This window comes from Ictidomys tridecemlineatus, chromosome 5 (assembly GCF_052094955.1).
Source record: "Ictidomys tridecemlineatus isolate mIctTri1 chromosome 5, mIctTri1.hap1, whole genome shotgun sequence".
Taxonomy (NCBI): Eukaryota; Metazoa; Chordata; class Mammalia; order Rodentia; family Sciuridae; genus Ictidomys; species Ictidomys tridecemlineatus.
This window is the reverse complement of record NC_135481.1, coordinates 121,391,813-121,408,503: the sequence shown is the minus strand read 5'-3', so window position 1 is coordinate 121,408,503 and position 16,691 is coordinate 121,391,813. Positions and strand designations below refer to the sequence as shown.

The window sequence follows — 16,691 nt, the reverse complement described above, 5'->3', positions numbered from 1 at the left end:
ATAATTTGGATATGAAACAATAATAGAATGACATCTTCTAGATTTAGAATTAGACAAACAAATTTCTTAAATAGACATCTGCAAGCCTTTGTTAATTCTGCCTTGGGTCACACAACCATCCGAGAGTGTGGTGAGGACTGTGGGCACTGTTGGATTATGGGTTCAGTAACTCCCCTCCAACAGTGTCCCTCTGTGTGGATAGATACACTGCCAAGGACCTACCCATTTAAACAAAGAAAGGAAAAAATACAGCCTGGAAACTGACCAAGTGCAACCTCTAACCTCTCCTACCAAATCCTCCTTCCTAAGACTCCACTTGTAGACTCTCCAATCCAATACTGAGAGAAGCACAGCCCTTGCCCTAACCCCAGGGGTGAGCAGAGAACCTCTGCACCAGGAGCAAGTGGAGCTTTGTGCTAGGTGTTTCTTTCCAAGTTGATTGTGGCAGGGTAATCAGAGAAGGCTGCCTGAGAGCTGGGAAGGACAGGCCAGGGGCCAGGGGCATGGCTCAGTGGTAGAGGCAGGGCTGAACACACTTGAGGCCCTGGGTTCAATCCCTAGAACTACCAAGAACCAAAAAAGTCTAAATCATAAGAGCAGAAAGGATATGGGCAGGAAGTGCCAAGTATCTAGCAAATAAAGAGATTTTCTCTTCCCTGACCGCTGTTGCTGTCAGCTCAATGCTGACATGGGTACTGGCCTGTAGAGGCACAGTTGAGCTCTAGCATCAGTTAATCAAGACTCTGGGGGGGAACTGGACTATCACTGGTCATTTCTAAGGAAAGCAGCTTTTTAGTGAGATGGACGAGCTTACTGAACAGGGTCCACTCCCACCTCACCAACAGCATGAAAGCGCTCTCCCTGACCACCCTCACCTCCATGTCAAGCTTGTTGACCCAGATGGGCAGATTGGAGTAGGAGTGCAGGTTTAAGTCGTCCACGGCTTTCTGGACTCTGTTCAAAATCTCTGAGAAGGTCTTATGATCATACATGCATGTTTCCAAGGAACGCACTTCCAGGTCTATTTTTTCTTCAATGATCAGCAGATCATCCACCTACAGGAAGACAATAACAATTAAAACAGATGTTTTTATTTTAATTTTTCTACTTTTTATTTTTCCTATTTTCTATTCACTTTTTCTATTCCTTTATTGTTGACACACTCTTCTCAGTTCATTAACAAAAGCTGTGGCTGAGTAGTTCTCAATAAAGAGCCAATCTTTGCTGCCAGGGTGAGGAGGACACTTATCCCAACGTGTTCCTAGAGGGAAAGGCCTGGGGTGCCATCAGGCCCTCTTACTCCTGCTCACAGGAGGGACAGCCTCTGGTTGCTAAGTCCAGGAGAAGGGAACCAACAGCCCCTCCTGCACCCCCAGGAGGAAGGTGGCTGCATACAGATGAGTGGTAGTGTGGTGCACTCGCTGTGGCAGACTCCGGGCCAGGAGGCCTACAGCTGTCTGAGGGAGCTGGAGCCTGGGAAGGAGGTCTACATCCTGAGTGAAGGACTTAATGCAAGCACTTCAGACCTAGACTCGTTCTCCCTTGATCTCTCTCTTGGTTGACAGCATCTCTGACCCTCTCCACTCCTCAGTTTCTAAGCTTAGAGTGTTACTTAACAGTCTCCCGAAAGCCCTATTCCCAACCCAGAGCAGGGGGGACATCAGCTCTTCACCCTCTGGGCTCTGGTGGCCCCAGACTGCGTCTTCTGTGGGAGGATGCATGAACTGACTTAGCTAGGACACTAGGACACATCCTAGGGATTCACTGCTAGGATTCGAGCACTAAATTAGAGCCACCTTTTCCTGGAAGTTGAAGACAGTCTCTGCCAAGCGCTGCACGTAGGGATCAAGTTTGTAGGACTCCCACACCAGGGCAATGCCTTCTGCAATCAAAGCCTGCACCTCCTTCTTCAAGCCAGCCACCAGGAGCGAGATGGTGTTCCGTTCCTCCACCTTCTCGCAGGTGCGCTCGTAGGTCCGGACACTCTCGATCAGCGAGATGGCAAATGGGTAGAGCTGGTTTGCTTGATGAGCCTTGTTCACAATGGCCAGGGGAACCCGGAAGCCGAGCCACTTGAGGTTTCGGACTTCCTTTGAAAGTGTGATGATCTCAGGAAGGAAGTTCACTTTCAACTTGAGGACATTTCCTGTCCGGCCGCGAACACGAGTACTTTCAATGGTAAAAATGCGGCCAGAGACGCCCAGGTTGCGCTGCTGCACCTTCCTCGCCCAGTCGTCGAAGATTTCCTGGGTGTTGAGCTTCATGCGGAAGCTGTCCCCATCCTGCTTCAGCTTCTGGCCCTCCACGTGATTCTCCCAGCCCTTGCCAAGCACATCCTCCACTCGCTTCATGTAGGCTGTCAGCTGTCTGTCGATCTGCTTAGCCCAGATGATGGACCCTGACACCGGGGGCAAATCACGGACGTGACTCATCTTGCAGGCCTGGCTCTGGGGGTACTGGACCTTGAACTTGTCATGGAGAGACTCGATGTCATCTTTCACTCGCTGGATCAGCTGGGTCTGGTACTCACGAATGGCCCCACGGATGTGAGGCCTGACAAACAGTGCATTGAACCTGGAGAAGATCCTGAACATCTCGTTGGCATTCTTGGCCGTGCCCAGCTGGTCCCGGAGGCGAGCAGTGATACGGGTCTCCACCCTGTCGATCCGCTCGTCGTACCTCTTCATCGCAGCCTCCCAGGCCTCGGTGCCCTCTTTGGAGACATCCAGCCCGTCCACTTCCTTGACGTTCTCATAGGCCAGGTTGACTTCCTCAATGGCATTTGCATCCGCAGCGTCGAAGAGGACCTCCGCCACTTTCATATCCTGGGGCTCAGGAACCTCCCCTTGATTCTGTTGTGCAACTGCCGTGACCTAGAAGATTTGTAACAAAAATTTATCAAATGAAGAGTTTTATTTTGTTATACCCATAAATTACTAGTCAGCAATATAGGTTTTTAAACTTTTAGTCATACATTTTGTAACAAGATCTCGACCAAGCCAAGTAAATATGACATATTTTAACTGAACAATAGAGGTTTTCTGAAAATATGACTGTTAGATTACATTTATAATGGAAGAAAAGAACAGGTGGAGATGACAGGTGACTCTTGAAGAGCCAAAAGAGGCATGTACCTAGAAATAAAAGGAGCCATGGTTTTCTTTTAGTCAGTCTCAGGCACACGATCACATCCACATTTAGAGGTGAGGAGTCTGAGATAAAGCAGTGCAGTGATGTGTTCAAGCCACACAGCTGACAAATGGTGAAGCAGGAACAAAACAGCCAGGCGTCTGGCTCTGGGGTCCATGCAAGGTAAAGGAGGGAAGGAGGGAGAGAGGGAGGGAGGGAGGGAGGCAGAGCATTACGAATCTGGACTGAAATGCTTAATATATAATCCATCGCTCTTCAAGACAACAATAACATGAAGAAGATGGGATCCAGGGAAGAACCATTCAGTGCCAAGCAGAAAGCAGGGTTTTTTTTTCAACAACAGGCATTTAGATGGCACATAAAGAGCTTCTTTATTTATTTATTTAGATGCCAGAGATTGAACCCTGGGACATTTAACCCCTGAGCCACATCCCCAGGCCTTTTTTAAAAAATTTTTTAAATTTGAGACAGGGTCTCGCCAAGTTGCAGAGGCTGGCCTTGAACTTGTGATCCTCCTGCCTTAGCCTCCCCAGCACTGGGATTATAGGCTCGATCCACTGTGCCTGGCACAAATCTTTAGAATGCAAACCTCACCTGTGGCCTCAGGACTCTGACGATGACAGCTCTTAGTTGCTCGTGCTGGCGTCTAAATTTTCTCATTTGATCAAGGCGAGCTTGAAGCTTTCTGTGAGCAGGGTTAATACGCCACACCATCTTCAGATTTTCTTCCCTTTTTCTTTTGACAATGTCTCTCAACAACACCTGAAGCTTCTCATACTCATCATCCCAAGTTTGAAAAACTTCAAAGCAAGCTACCATAACCTATGATAGGACATGAATCCAGGAAAAGAAGTTTATTATTAAAGCATGCTTTTACCTCATTGCTCCAAGATTGGTTTTCTAATATAGTAAAACTTACTTTTTCAAATTCTTCATAAGCAACATGCATCAATTTTCTAGTGCCCAATACTTTGAGTAACTGAGAACTCAAGTCTCTTGAAATTGCTTCTACCAAACGCAGTGCCCTCTGAATGGGATATTTTGTGTTTCGGATCTTTCTCAAGTGGGTGAAAATGGCTACAAGCGCCTGCCGTATCTTGTCCAGCTCAGTGGCAGACAGTAAGTCATTCAGAGGGAAATCTTTCATTAGAGGATTGTAGTCATTCACTGTTTCCAAAGCTTGTTTTAGACCTAGGTTGACAGATAAACAGTTAAAGGTCTTCATATAAAGTAATATTAAGTAAAGGAAAACGTACCCTTACAAGGGAATGGTCTGATGTTTCATGGGGTCCAGTGACACAGAAACCTCCTAACATCTGAGAAAGGAATGCTGTTAGCAGGGTAACCCTGGTGTGGCCCTGGGTTTGCTTTTTTTTTTTTTTTAAAGAGAGAGAGAGAGAGGATTTTTTAATATTTTTTTTATTTTTTAGTTCTTGGCGGACACAACATCTTTGTTTGTATGTGGTGCTGAGGATCGAACCTGGGCCGCACGCATGCCAGGCGAGCGCGCTACCGCTTGAGCCACATCCCCAGCCCCTGGGTTTGCTTTTTTTAAGAGTAAAATCAACTCATATGCACTCCAAACACTGTGGGCAGTTACCTTGTGGATTTTATTTGCATTCTATATTATCTACATGTTCTACCAATTACAATTAAGTTTAGAGAAACTAAAGTTTTGTCATCCTTGAAAACACTAAGATTTCCTAAGGCTCAGGTGAGGGGAGTGTGTTACTGACTTCTCTTCCTGGCATAAGATTTAGAAAGAAATAAAAATTTCACATGTGTTAAAAAAAAAAAAAAAAATTGAAGTACACATTTCAGCGGTAGTGACTGCCCAGACAATGTGCACAATGTGACTAACATTCCAAGTAAAACCTTCTGATAACCAGAAGGTTTTACTTGGAATCTCCTCTAACATTTAAAATGTGGGTACCATATTTTTTACGGGGGGGCTAGGGAGAGGAACATGAAAAGCAATCTTTTTTATTTTTTGGTTCTGGAGATTGAACTTGGGGGCACTTTACCATTGAGCTACTTTCCAGCCCTTTATATTTTTTATTTTAAGACCTGGTCTTGCCTAAGTTGCCCAGGCTGGCCTTGAACTTGTGATCTTCCTGATTCAGCCTCCCAAACGTCTGACACTATAGGTGTGTATCACTGCACATGCTTATGTTCACGACTTTGTCTAGTAAGTATCTGTGGGCATAGACTTGTAAAGAAATGCCTCACAGTACCTGGTCATTCAAACATTTGTGTCCCCAGTATAATGCAAAATCACGCTGTTCCATACTCAGAAAGTGAAATTTACTTTGACTACTCAGAATAGGGAAGAAGACAGAGGGGAAGGCAGCAGGTAAAAAGAGGAAGAGAAAGCAGTACCAACAGCTCTTCTTCCACAGCCCCCTGGGCAAGGAACTTCTGCTCAGTTTAAACATTTTGCCATTATAAAAAGCACAACTGACTTTATACAAAAAAAAGTGCAACCCATATAAGAAGGCAAGCAGCTGAGAAGCAGGAGGGACACTCCAGGCTCACTGAACTAGTGCCTGGAGACTGCTTCATGTTCTTAAAAGCCCTGGAGGGAAGAAGGTATGGGAAAACCATTTTAATTCCTGGAACTGAGGGAAAGATGAGACAGGATGCAAGAGGGAAAACTGAAAAAGAGTACAGGGTTGAGGGTGTAGCTCAGTGGTAGAACTGGAGACTGGTATGAGTGAAGCCCTAGGTTCCATCATTTATTCATTCTCACCTAAATGACCATATAAAAGACCTCACAAAACCAGACCAACAACTTATCAGATCATTGTGGTTTTCACCTGTGTCTGTGTCAAAACTGACAGTGGCGTGGAAACGCTTGCCGTGCTTCAGGATATCCAGAGTCAGGAGAACTTCTGGGCTCTCCCGCTTCTCCTGGATGCGGTACAATGCACGCTCCAAGTTTAGCCAAAAACTGATTTCCTGTAAGGCTGTTCCTGATGCAGGATCTCGATCAAGTTTGGTCACCTTTTAAGACAATAACATTCAGGGGTACTCACTATTTAAACAGAGAAGGAAAAGTATCATTAATGAAACACATTACAACTTAATTTTTATACCTCAAGTCAAAGGCATGAGCCTGCTCAAGATCAAAGCTCTCTCAGGGTTAACATTAAACTGTTCAAACTGCATCTGATCACTCCACCCAGACCAGGGCTGACCCTGTACTGAGCATGCCCAGAGGCAGGAGGGGCCCCACCACCAGCTGATCACTTACTGACAAAGCTCAGAAGAGTCCCCCATAGGCATTAAAGAACAACACATTTTACACAATATGTCTCAATAACGGGTTCTTACTTTTTGAATTTCTCGGATCCACCGGTTAACTCCAGATTGTAATTGATTGAGAAAAGTTGGGTCTTCAACTTTATCTCCAAAATCTGTAACTTTGGGCTTTTCTCCACGTTCATAACATTGCTTTGCAACATTTGTAATAATTGGGTGGATTGGAAGGCTGATTTCTGGAATCTCAATGTTCTGCTGTAAGTGCAGGAGTCCCATTTCAAGTTCTGCAATCTTTTTCTCAACTGAAGGAGCCATTTTATCACCATCCCTATAAGACAGGAAACATTAAAAAAATTAGGGCATGACTTGTCTCCAGAGATCCTGCTATTTCAGGTCTGTCAGGTATTAATAATACCACATTTATTAATGAAAAAGAGCTATATCCTGTTGACTTCCCCTCCCAGGCCTGAGTTTCACATCATTTCCTACACTGACACGTTTACACATGAAGTGCATGCGACACAGACCACAGAGGGAAATGGCTTTACCTGTCTGCTTTGCCAGACTCCCTGATATAGGACTTAAAAAACGGAGCCACGGCGTTGCTGATGAAGGAGTGTAGCGTCTCATATGGTGAGTCTTCACTGAGAGTGAGCACGCGCAACTGAGAAGACACCGGCTTGTCTGCGTCGATCACAGGGGTGCGTTTAATGAATGCCAGGCTGGAGAGAGTGAGCGAGGAGTCAGCACAAGAGTCTCATTCCTAATCTGTCTTAATAACTGCCGCCTTTGTGTGCATATAAATCAAAACTTAATTTGCTTGTTCAACTTAAAAATCATGTAAGATCATACTGAACTGCTGCTTTCTAAGAATGAAACGTACTGCCCATCCGCCTTTCTTTACCCACCCAGTGAGAACTAGCAGTTCAGGGTTGGGGTTAAGGGTGTTCTCATGAAACCAGGCAAAAGCTGTCTCACACAAGCTGGATTCTCAATCTTGGCCTACAGCCGACCTCCCCTGTCAGCTGTGCTACCAGCCCACACACTCTCAGGTCTGATCTCAAGCTCAGCTGTACTGCTTGCACACTGCACCAAGTCATGCATCAGCTTCAACAAGCAAACTGCCCACAAGCTGAAGGTGCAGCCCAGGCTCCCCTTCACCTGGCCCTGGGAGTCCTCTAGCTCCACCTCCACATGTGTGCTACACCCCATGAGGACAAAAGCTAACCAGGCATCTGGTTCTTAAAGCTCATGGGCTTGGTGTCTTTGCTTAATAAACCTAAACTCATCTGCTGAAAGTCAAGGTAACTCAACTCAATTCTGGCATGACCTCCTCCATGGGCTTCCCCTAATCAGGAGCCACCTCCAATCTCCATGTTCCCATGATGTTTTGCCAAGTATTATAATTAGCTGAGCATCTGCCAACCTCCCTCCCAAAGACCATGAGCTTCCTGGAAACAGCATCTGGGTTTATTTCTTTGTATACCACACCATACCTGCTGCTATACCTTCCATTCCAAAGCACTCACTGAAAAGGTCTTGTAAACCTCTTCAGTGCCTTGGCCAATACATTATAGATAATACTTCACATTACTCTAAAAGACCAACGAGTTACTTTTATGGCACATTAGGAAGAAACAAAGTCACAACAGTATTCCTGCCCAAAATGTATACTCTGAATCTCATCATGAGGAAGCAGCAGACAAATCCAGTTATGGGAGTCTGTAACTCTTTAAAAAAAAAAAAGAAGCAAAAAAAATTCAATTTATGAAGGCACAGAAAACCTGAAGGGTCACCTCAGATTAAAGCTTACAGACAGAAAATCAATGGCAAAGGGTGATCTAGACTGGATTCTGGTTGGGAGAATTATTAAAAGGGGCATTATTAAACTTGTCCTGTAATTAGAGAATAATACTGTGTTTCCTGCATTTGATAAGGCTATGTGCTTGTTCTTAAAAAATACACCCTGTCCAGGTGTGGTGGTGCATGCCTATAATCCCTGCAACTCTGGAGGCTGAGAAAGGATTACAAATTTCACACCAGCCAGGGCAACTTAGCAAGATCGTGCCCCCAAATCAAAAATAAAAAGGAATGGGGCTGAAGCTTAGTGCAGAGCACCCTGGGTTTAATCCCTATCACTACCAAAACAAAGGTCACATTCTATCTATTATTCATGCAACTCTTCTATAATCTTGAAATTAATTTTAAAAAATTTAAAAAGCTTTAGGGCTGGGGTTGTGGCTCAGTGTAGAGCACTTGCCTAGCACTTGTGAAGCACAGGGTTCGATCCTCAGCATCACATAAAAATAAATGAATAAAATAAAGGTCCATCAATGTCTAAAAAATATTAAAAAAAAACTTTAGACAGCCAATGAAAAATAAATTAATATTTACATATTTAAATTTGAATCTGTTTATTAAAGTACAAATTGGAGCAATCTTTTTTGAAGGTGGGAAATCTGATAATTGGTAATATGGATTAAAAACAACAATGTTACTTTGCATCTGAATTAATAATGCTACCTTTAGGAATTTATCCCCGAAAGAATCAGAGCTGAACATAAAAATGTTTACTAGTTATTTATAATAATGAAAAAATCAGATATAATCTGAGAATATTAGTAGATATGTAAAGTATATTTTAGCTCAAACGTTAAGATGAATATCGTGAGGTACAGTGGCGTACACCTATAATCCCAGCAATTTGGGAAGCTGAGGCAGGAGGATTGTGAGTTCAAAGCCAGCCTCACCAACTTAGCAAGGCCCTAAGCAACTCAAGTGAAATCCTGTCTCTAAATAAAATACAAAACAGGGCTGGGGATGTGGCTCAGTGATCTAGTACCCCTGACTTCAATCCCTAATACAGAAAAAAAAAACACACACACAAAAAAAAAACATGAGGGGCTGGGAATGTGGCTCAGTGGTTGAGTGCCCCCGAGTTCAATCTCTGGTATCAAAAATAAATTAAAAAAAAAAAAAAAAAAAAAAAAGCTGGGGTTGTAGCTCAGTGGTAGAGTGCTTGCCCAGCATATGTAAGGCTCTGGGTTCAATCCTCAGCACCACAAAAATAAACACTAAAATAAAGGTATGCTGTCTATCTACAACAACAACAACAACAAAAACATAATTATCATGATACTGCAATTAAAAAATATCTTAAAATTTACATTGACTTGGAAATCCCCATAATTTGATGACATGAAACCAAGGATAAGATACTGACATCAAAAACCAAAGTCTTGGGGTTGGGGATGTGGCTCAAGCAGTAGCGCGCTCACCTGGCATGCATAGGGAGCTAGGCTGGATCCTAGGCACCACATAAAAATAAAATAAAGATGTTGTGTCCACCAAAAACTTAAAAAAAAAAAAAAAAAAGTCATTTTTGGTACTGGGGATTTAACCCAGGAGTGTTTAACCACTGAGCCACATCCCCAATCCTTTTTATAAATTTTTAATTTAAAGACAGGGTCTCACAAAGTTGCTTAGGCTGGCTTTGAATTCCTGCCTCAGCCTCTACAGTTGCTGGGATTACGGGCATGAGCCTCTGTGCTTGGCTTAAAGAATAGAAGTCTTAAAGTTTTCTTAATAATGATTGTCTGAGTCGATGGACATTTACATTAATTTACAATTATAAATCTATAATCTGAAGTAATGGTATATTTGTACTACTTACCTATTGGACTTGACTCCATAATGAATGTCTATGTTGATGTTGTAGGAAATAAATTCTTTTTCTTCTTCTCCTTCATCACCAACATCCTCTACAAATCATAAAAACATTACAGCAAATTCACGTCATTTCAGTTTCTTACCAACTGCTTAGGGAGTTTTTATTGCAGCCCACCCCTAACCTGACATTTAAATCCTTGAAGACTCGGTGCCACCTAAGTTTCCCCTCCCACCCATTTTCTGACTCCTAACTCAGTCCCTGACCTGCCATGTCACATGGAGGTAAGTAGTTACCTTCTCTGCACATGCCAGGTGGTACTGGCCTGCCTGGGTGGCTGGAAGGATTGGCAGCAGGTGCCGGTGAAGCAACAGGACAGGAGGGGCTGCCTGAGGGCAGTACGGCTGCACTCAGCTTCTGCCAAGTTTTCACTATCCCTGCTCAGGAGCCCCAAACGCTGTGCTCCAAATATAGAAGGCCCTCTCCACCTCCATCCCCTGAGCATATTCTGCTCTGTTGTTTACCCAGCACTCACTACGTGACAGGCACTTACACACATTATACACTGTACTCTAGTGTGTGGCATGACTGTTGTTATTCCCGTTTTCCAGGAATGAAGTCCAATTAAATGGTTCACAGACCCTAGGCTGGAAAGCACCAAAGTGAGCATTCAGAGGTCTGTCATTCCAAAGTGCAGGCCCTTCACCCGGTCAAGAAACCCTCCAGGGGCTTGCAAGGAATTCACCTAGCCCTCCCCTCCACTGCACAAGCAGGAGTCACTTTACAAAGCTTTCTGAAATCAACAGTAAAAGCAGCCCCAAGATGCATGTAAATCAACTTTCTAAATAACTCAAAATCGAAAACAATAAGACAACTGTAAGAAGACAATCCAAACTTTTGCATCACAAGATACCTAAACATTCTAGTTATCTTTTCATGACACACTGTATGAAATCAGTGTTAGCAAAAATCACAATCTAGGAATTTTTTTGTTTGTTTCTGCGTTTGCAGGAATTGAACTCAGGGCCTTGCACATGCCAGGTAAGTACTCAACCCGAGTTACATCTTTAGCCCAATATACAGCTCTATCTTTCAAGAAGACAATTCTTTGAAATTATTGTTTTGGTATAATTTTATGAAAGGGAGGAAGGAGTAGGTGGCAGAACATTCCAGCATGTCAAGTACTACCTAGCTGTTTTTTAATGACCACTGTCTTTTTTTCCCTGACTTTTTAAAAATATAACTTTATTTATTTATTTTTATGTGGTGTTGAGGATCAAACCCAAGGCCTTGCATGTGCGAGGCGAGTGCTCTACCACTGAGGCATAACCCCAGCCCCATGACCACTGTCTTTTTGGTGAGTTCAGACAGAGTGCCACAGAGGCCTTGAGCACAATTTGAGATACAAGGTGGTAGGATGCTGCCCGCCCAGCCCAGATACTGCTCACCCACAGAAGAATCTTTGCATATCATCACGTCATCACCAAGTCTCACTGTTGGCACCTTGCCTCTCAGCTACAGAAAACGAAGTCTTGGAGAAACTTGCTGTGGACAGGTATTTGAGAAGTGTCTCTTATAGGTAAAGAACTTTGGTCCCTGGCTGTGCTGTGACCCACAGCAGCACTTGCAATGTGGACTAGGAATACCAGACTTGACCACATGTCACCCAGTGCTACTGAGGCACAGGTGCCCATTCCACCCAGATCATGAAGGTGGAGGAGACTGCAGCCACCAAGTGCCACCAGCCAGGTCAAGCTTGCCCTATTGAGTCCTGCTGTAACCAGTGCAAGCCAAGAGGTCCAACATGTCCTCCAAGTGCCCTCTCACCCTGCATCTGCCCCCCAAAATTCTTGTAGACTACCAAAACATTTTTAATTAAAAAAATATATATATAAACCACGGTTTCAAAAACCCCACACACATCAGTTTTTCTAACCATTCAAATGTGGCTGTACTACAAGAGAAATCATGAGGCCTGAGACCAGTCACACTTAGAGGACTGCCTTTAGTAAGACACAGCAGGTGACAAAGAGCACAGAGAAACCCCAAACCAAATAGCCATCCAGGGATGGGGTACAAAATATGTTCTTCCTCAGTTGTCTGAACTTTTCAGGATATTGTTCTATGATTCATATAAAAAAGTATCATTAAAATAACACTCAAGCAACATTCAATGGCACAACTAAAAAAAAATGATGCCCGTTTTCAATCCTTTCTCCCCCTCAGGGAGAGGCGCATCATCTACACAACAAGAAAAGATGCACCCTGGCCAGAGCTACAGTGCTGCTGGCACATTAGAGTCTGGGACGAGGCCCCATCCCATGCAACAGCGAGTCAGGCAGCCTGGCAGATGCCAGCTGGGCACAGGAAGACTGCAATGCAGCAGAGTGCTGCTGTGGCTCCGGAAGGCACACCCAGTGACATCATCTTCGAACTACAACAAGGCAAACAGACGTTCCCTACTGCTTCGTTACACTGACTTCTGATGATGACACCTAATGGAAGTCATTATGAACTCGTCAGAGAACACACTGTGGATTAATGGTTTTATACATAGCCCTATTAAATACAGATGAAATGAATACATCTGAATCCTACTTAGAGAATTTATTATGACATTGTTTGGTAAATTGCTATAATGTGTCCTTTTTGCCTCTCTGTAAATTATTAAATCATCCAAGTAATAAAAATGTGACATTTTACTTTTGTAGAAACATTTAAAAAATTGTTCATTGTTAATTCCTAATAACAAAAAAGGGTCAATGCTGTTAGAAACTTATATACACAAATGCAATCTGCATGTTTCATCAGGTAATATGAGTTTCAGCAAAGCCTGAATCAGGTTCCTGATGTCGGATACAGTTTATGTTAACTCATACTATACTGCCATGGGATAGTTACAGAATCAAAGTAGCACAGCAGCTCAGGAAGAGGATGCCCACAAGCTCCTCTGCTGCACACCACGAAGTCCTACAGATATTCTGGTTACCTTCTGAAAGATTACTGATTTCCTAGAGATATTTGAAGTGACATTTAGCACTCATTTGTGTATACTTCTATTGAAAGACTAGTTTACTGTATTTTGAATACCCAGTGATTTACATCATTACATTGTCTTGCTTAATGAAATATAAAAAAGGTAACAGTTCAGCTACCTTAAGAATCATACACTCTCCTGAGTAGAGAAGCATATTTTCACAAAGTATAGTACAGACACAGTCAGAAAAGGATAAAGAGAAAACTCCTGGTAAAGAATAGGCAAGCCAGGCACGATGGCACATGCCTACAATCCCAGTGACTCAGGAGGCTGATACAGGGGGATCACAAGTTTGAGGCCAACCTCAGCAACTTGGTGAGGACCTAAGCAATGTAGTGAGATCCTGTCTCATGATAAAAAATTAAAAAGGGCTAGGGATATAGCTCAGTGGTTAAATGCCGCTCCCCCCATGGGAGGGGGGACAAACAAACACAGGTGCCCTTGCTCTTCTCCTAACTGTCCCCAGTCACATAGCAAGTCTCTTCTCCCTCCAAGAAAAGAGGTCATTCATTTCTTCTGGTCCCTGGTACTCTGGTCGATCACCATCCACACCCATCCTCCTCTTGATTTCCTCATGACTTTAGTTTTCCTGCTACTATCTAGGGTGCTTTCTGTCACCTCCATGCCCTCCACTGGGTCCTCCTGAGAAGACATGACTGCCACAACCTTGTGCTCTGGCACAAGGCTAAGAACCTGGTGAGAGAGTCATTTTTTCCCCCCCCCAACTTGAAAACTTCCATCAAAACATCCCCAGACAGGTGTGAAGGGAGGATTAAACCCCATATGTGTGACATAAGAGGGCTTCATTTAATATTTCCAGAAAGGAAGAAGAATAAGAAATTAAAAAACTAAGTTACTAATATTTAAGAAACTTAAAGACTTGGTGTTTTTAATTTAATACCAATTCCAAAAGAAGTAATTGATAAAATGAATACTTCCATATTAATAGCTATCAAGGAACTGCACAGAGATTAGTTTTCAGAACACTCCTTCAAACATCATTCTCCCTGATAGGTCTTAAAATTCGAGGGTTTCTTTGGTTTCCTCCTTTAGGAAAGACAAGGACTAGACTCATTTCCTTGTTGTTCCCAGCCTGTTGCCCTGAGGTGCTGATAACCAATTCCCAGCCATCTTTACTTTGTAAAAAGAAGCGATTGCTGTTTTCCCTTTGCTGCACATAAATTTCCTTTACTATGCTACACTACACATTCAATTTTCCCTTGCTGCAGATTGCTTTGTTTTCTAAGGGTGAGGAGCACAGGGTAGGAACAGCCCAAGCCAAGGGACTCCTGTCCAGTGCTACATTACTGTTTTATAGAAAACATTTCCTATTAATTTATTCATTGCAGCACTAACCATCTGAGGGCGAAGCTAAGGCCAGAAGCAAACACATGCTGTGATCTACCATTAGAAAATCTGGTATCTGGCCAGGCACAGTGGCACACGGGAGACTGAGACGGGGGATTGCAAGTTCAAAGCCAGCCTCAGCAAAAGCAAGATGCTAAGCAACTCAGTGCAACCCAGTCTCTAAATAAAATACAAAACAGAGCTAGGGATGTGGCTCAGTGGTCGAGGGACCCCGAGTTCAATCCCCACTACCGCCCCCCAACATAAAAAAATCTAATATCTGTAACCTGGAACTTTTTGAACACTGACATGAACCTCACAAAGCTTCAGATCTTGGAGAATTTCATATTTCAGATCAGTGATACAAAAATCCAAAACCTGACACAATTCTGGTCCCTAGCATTTTGGATAGAGGACAGTCCACTTAAACTGTATTTTTTAGTCATTAGTTTGCTAAATTTCTTCATTCTTTGTGAAAATTAAATCCTCAGAAAAATAATTCTTTAAAAAAACCACAAAATCTGGGCTGGGGTTGTGGCCTAGTGGTAAAGCGCTCACCTAGCTTGTGTAGGGACCCTAGGTTTGATCCTCAGCACCAATAACTAAAAAATAAATATTTAGAATAAATAAATAAATAAATAAAATGAATATTTTAGAATAAATAGATAAACCTACAACTAAAAAAATAAATATTAAACCCATAAAACCATTTCCTATAAAGCTTTCTGCACTCTATGATATTATAAAACTCTATTATATTTTATAAAATATTATAAAATGCTCTAGTTTCCGTTACCATTCCAGTCCTTAGCCATCTCTTAATAACAAAGAGGCAAAACCCCCAAATTATCTCTCAGAAGAAACTATGATTACAAGCTTAAAATAAGCAAGCATGAAAGGCAGCCTCTATTTTCTGTCATAAAGGCAAAGTTCTACATCTAAGATACTTGAGTGAAACACACACACACCCCAGGCACCAGAGCTTGGTCTGACTGCTGGCAGGCTGCAGAGTGCAGGAAAACATACCAGACACCACCCAACCTCCTAGACAAACCTAATGAAAAACGCATGCCAGGTAAAAAGTGGTTCAAAACAGCACTAATGATGAGAAATGTCTAAGTGTGAATACCTATTTGGTCACAATTTTACAAGTATACTATGGAGAAAATAATTTTCTGCAGACTAAGAATTACAGACAGACTTTCCTTTTTCAAATGAGAAGCTGTAACTTTCTGACTCTCTAATTTTTTTTAAAGAATTTAACTTTGATTTGTTTTTATGTGGTGCTGAGAATCAAACCCAGTGCCTCACCAATGCTAGGCAAGTGCTGTACCTCTGAGCCTCAACCCCAGCCCGACTCTCCAATTTTTCACAAGTAAAACAAGCTGCTAAACTCACAACTTTCATTTCTATATTTTGAAGAAGGCTGAATTTTACAAAAGCTCACAGCTAGCCAGGGTAGCTTAAAAATTTTATACACACACACTTACATATTCAACACAAATGTTGGAAACTTTTTCCAAAAAAAATAGGGGAATAAAATAGAAAAAGCAATCTCCCATTAATGAAATATATTATGCTACTTTACGGTGGTTGGTGATTTTTCCATTTAAATAATTCTGATTTGTTTTCCCTATTAATGCAAACCTACCCTTTCATTATAATCAACTATTGGATGCACATATTTGACTAACCATACAAATGTCAAAATTAACTCATACAAACTACCCCTAAAAAAGCCCTTCTAGCAAGGGTGATGGGTCTGTACTCATCTAACTGTCCTTGTGTAGGAGCTGGGGTATAGCTTAGCGATAGAATGTGTACTTACAATGTCCAGGGCCCCGAGTTTAATCTCTAGCACCAAAACAAACAACAACAAAAAAATAAACTCTCCTTATGTGGCCCAGATGGATGCTAATAAGACCAATGAGGCCTTATAGAATAAACTTGGATTAATTTTAAAATCTTTCCTTAGATTTTTGTAAGTGAAGACAGGCTGAATTGCCAGAAATACCTCAGGGAGTTTTAAAAACACAGGACTGAGGCAGCATTTCCATTTTAGACAGTCTCATTCCTGACTTGACTTTAAAAAGTGCAAGTCATTATGGAGCCAAGATTTGGATGACTGGATGTTCTTTGCTGAACGGAAGAAAAGTACACAATTCAAATATGCCCCCCACACCTGCAATAATTTTAGCAAAGTTTAATTCTAAGATGTTTGAAAAAAAA

At 42.5% G+C, this 16,691-nt stretch overlaps 1 protein-coding gene across 1 annotated transcript in view; it reads right to left on the bottom strand.

The window, feature by feature from the left end:
* Dync1h1 (dynein cytoplasmic 1 heavy chain 1) overlaps positions 1 to 16,691 on the bottom strand; it is a 64,380-nt gene that overhangs the window by 44,648 nt on the left and 3,041 nt on the right. Inside the window, exons 2-9 of the mRNA XM_021720683.3 lie at positions 10,085 to 10,172; positions 6,960 to 7,133; positions 6,484 to 6,739; positions 5,967 to 6,153; positions 4,070 to 4,341; positions 3,745 to 3,972; positions 1,797 to 2,873; positions 876 to 1,055 (exon numbers count right to left, since the gene is read on the bottom strand). Coding sequence (XP_021576358.3) covers positions 876 to 1,055; positions 1,797 to 2,873; positions 3,745 to 3,972; positions 4,070 to 4,341; positions 5,967 to 6,153; positions 6,484 to 6,739; positions 6,960 to 7,133; positions 10,085 to 10,172 — 2,462 coding nt within the window. The remainder of the gene's footprint in view (positions 1 to 875; positions 1,056 to 1,796; positions 2,874 to 3,744; positions 3,973 to 4,069; positions 4,342 to 5,966; positions 6,154 to 6,483; positions 6,740 to 6,959; positions 7,134 to 10,084; positions 10,173 to 16,691) is intronic.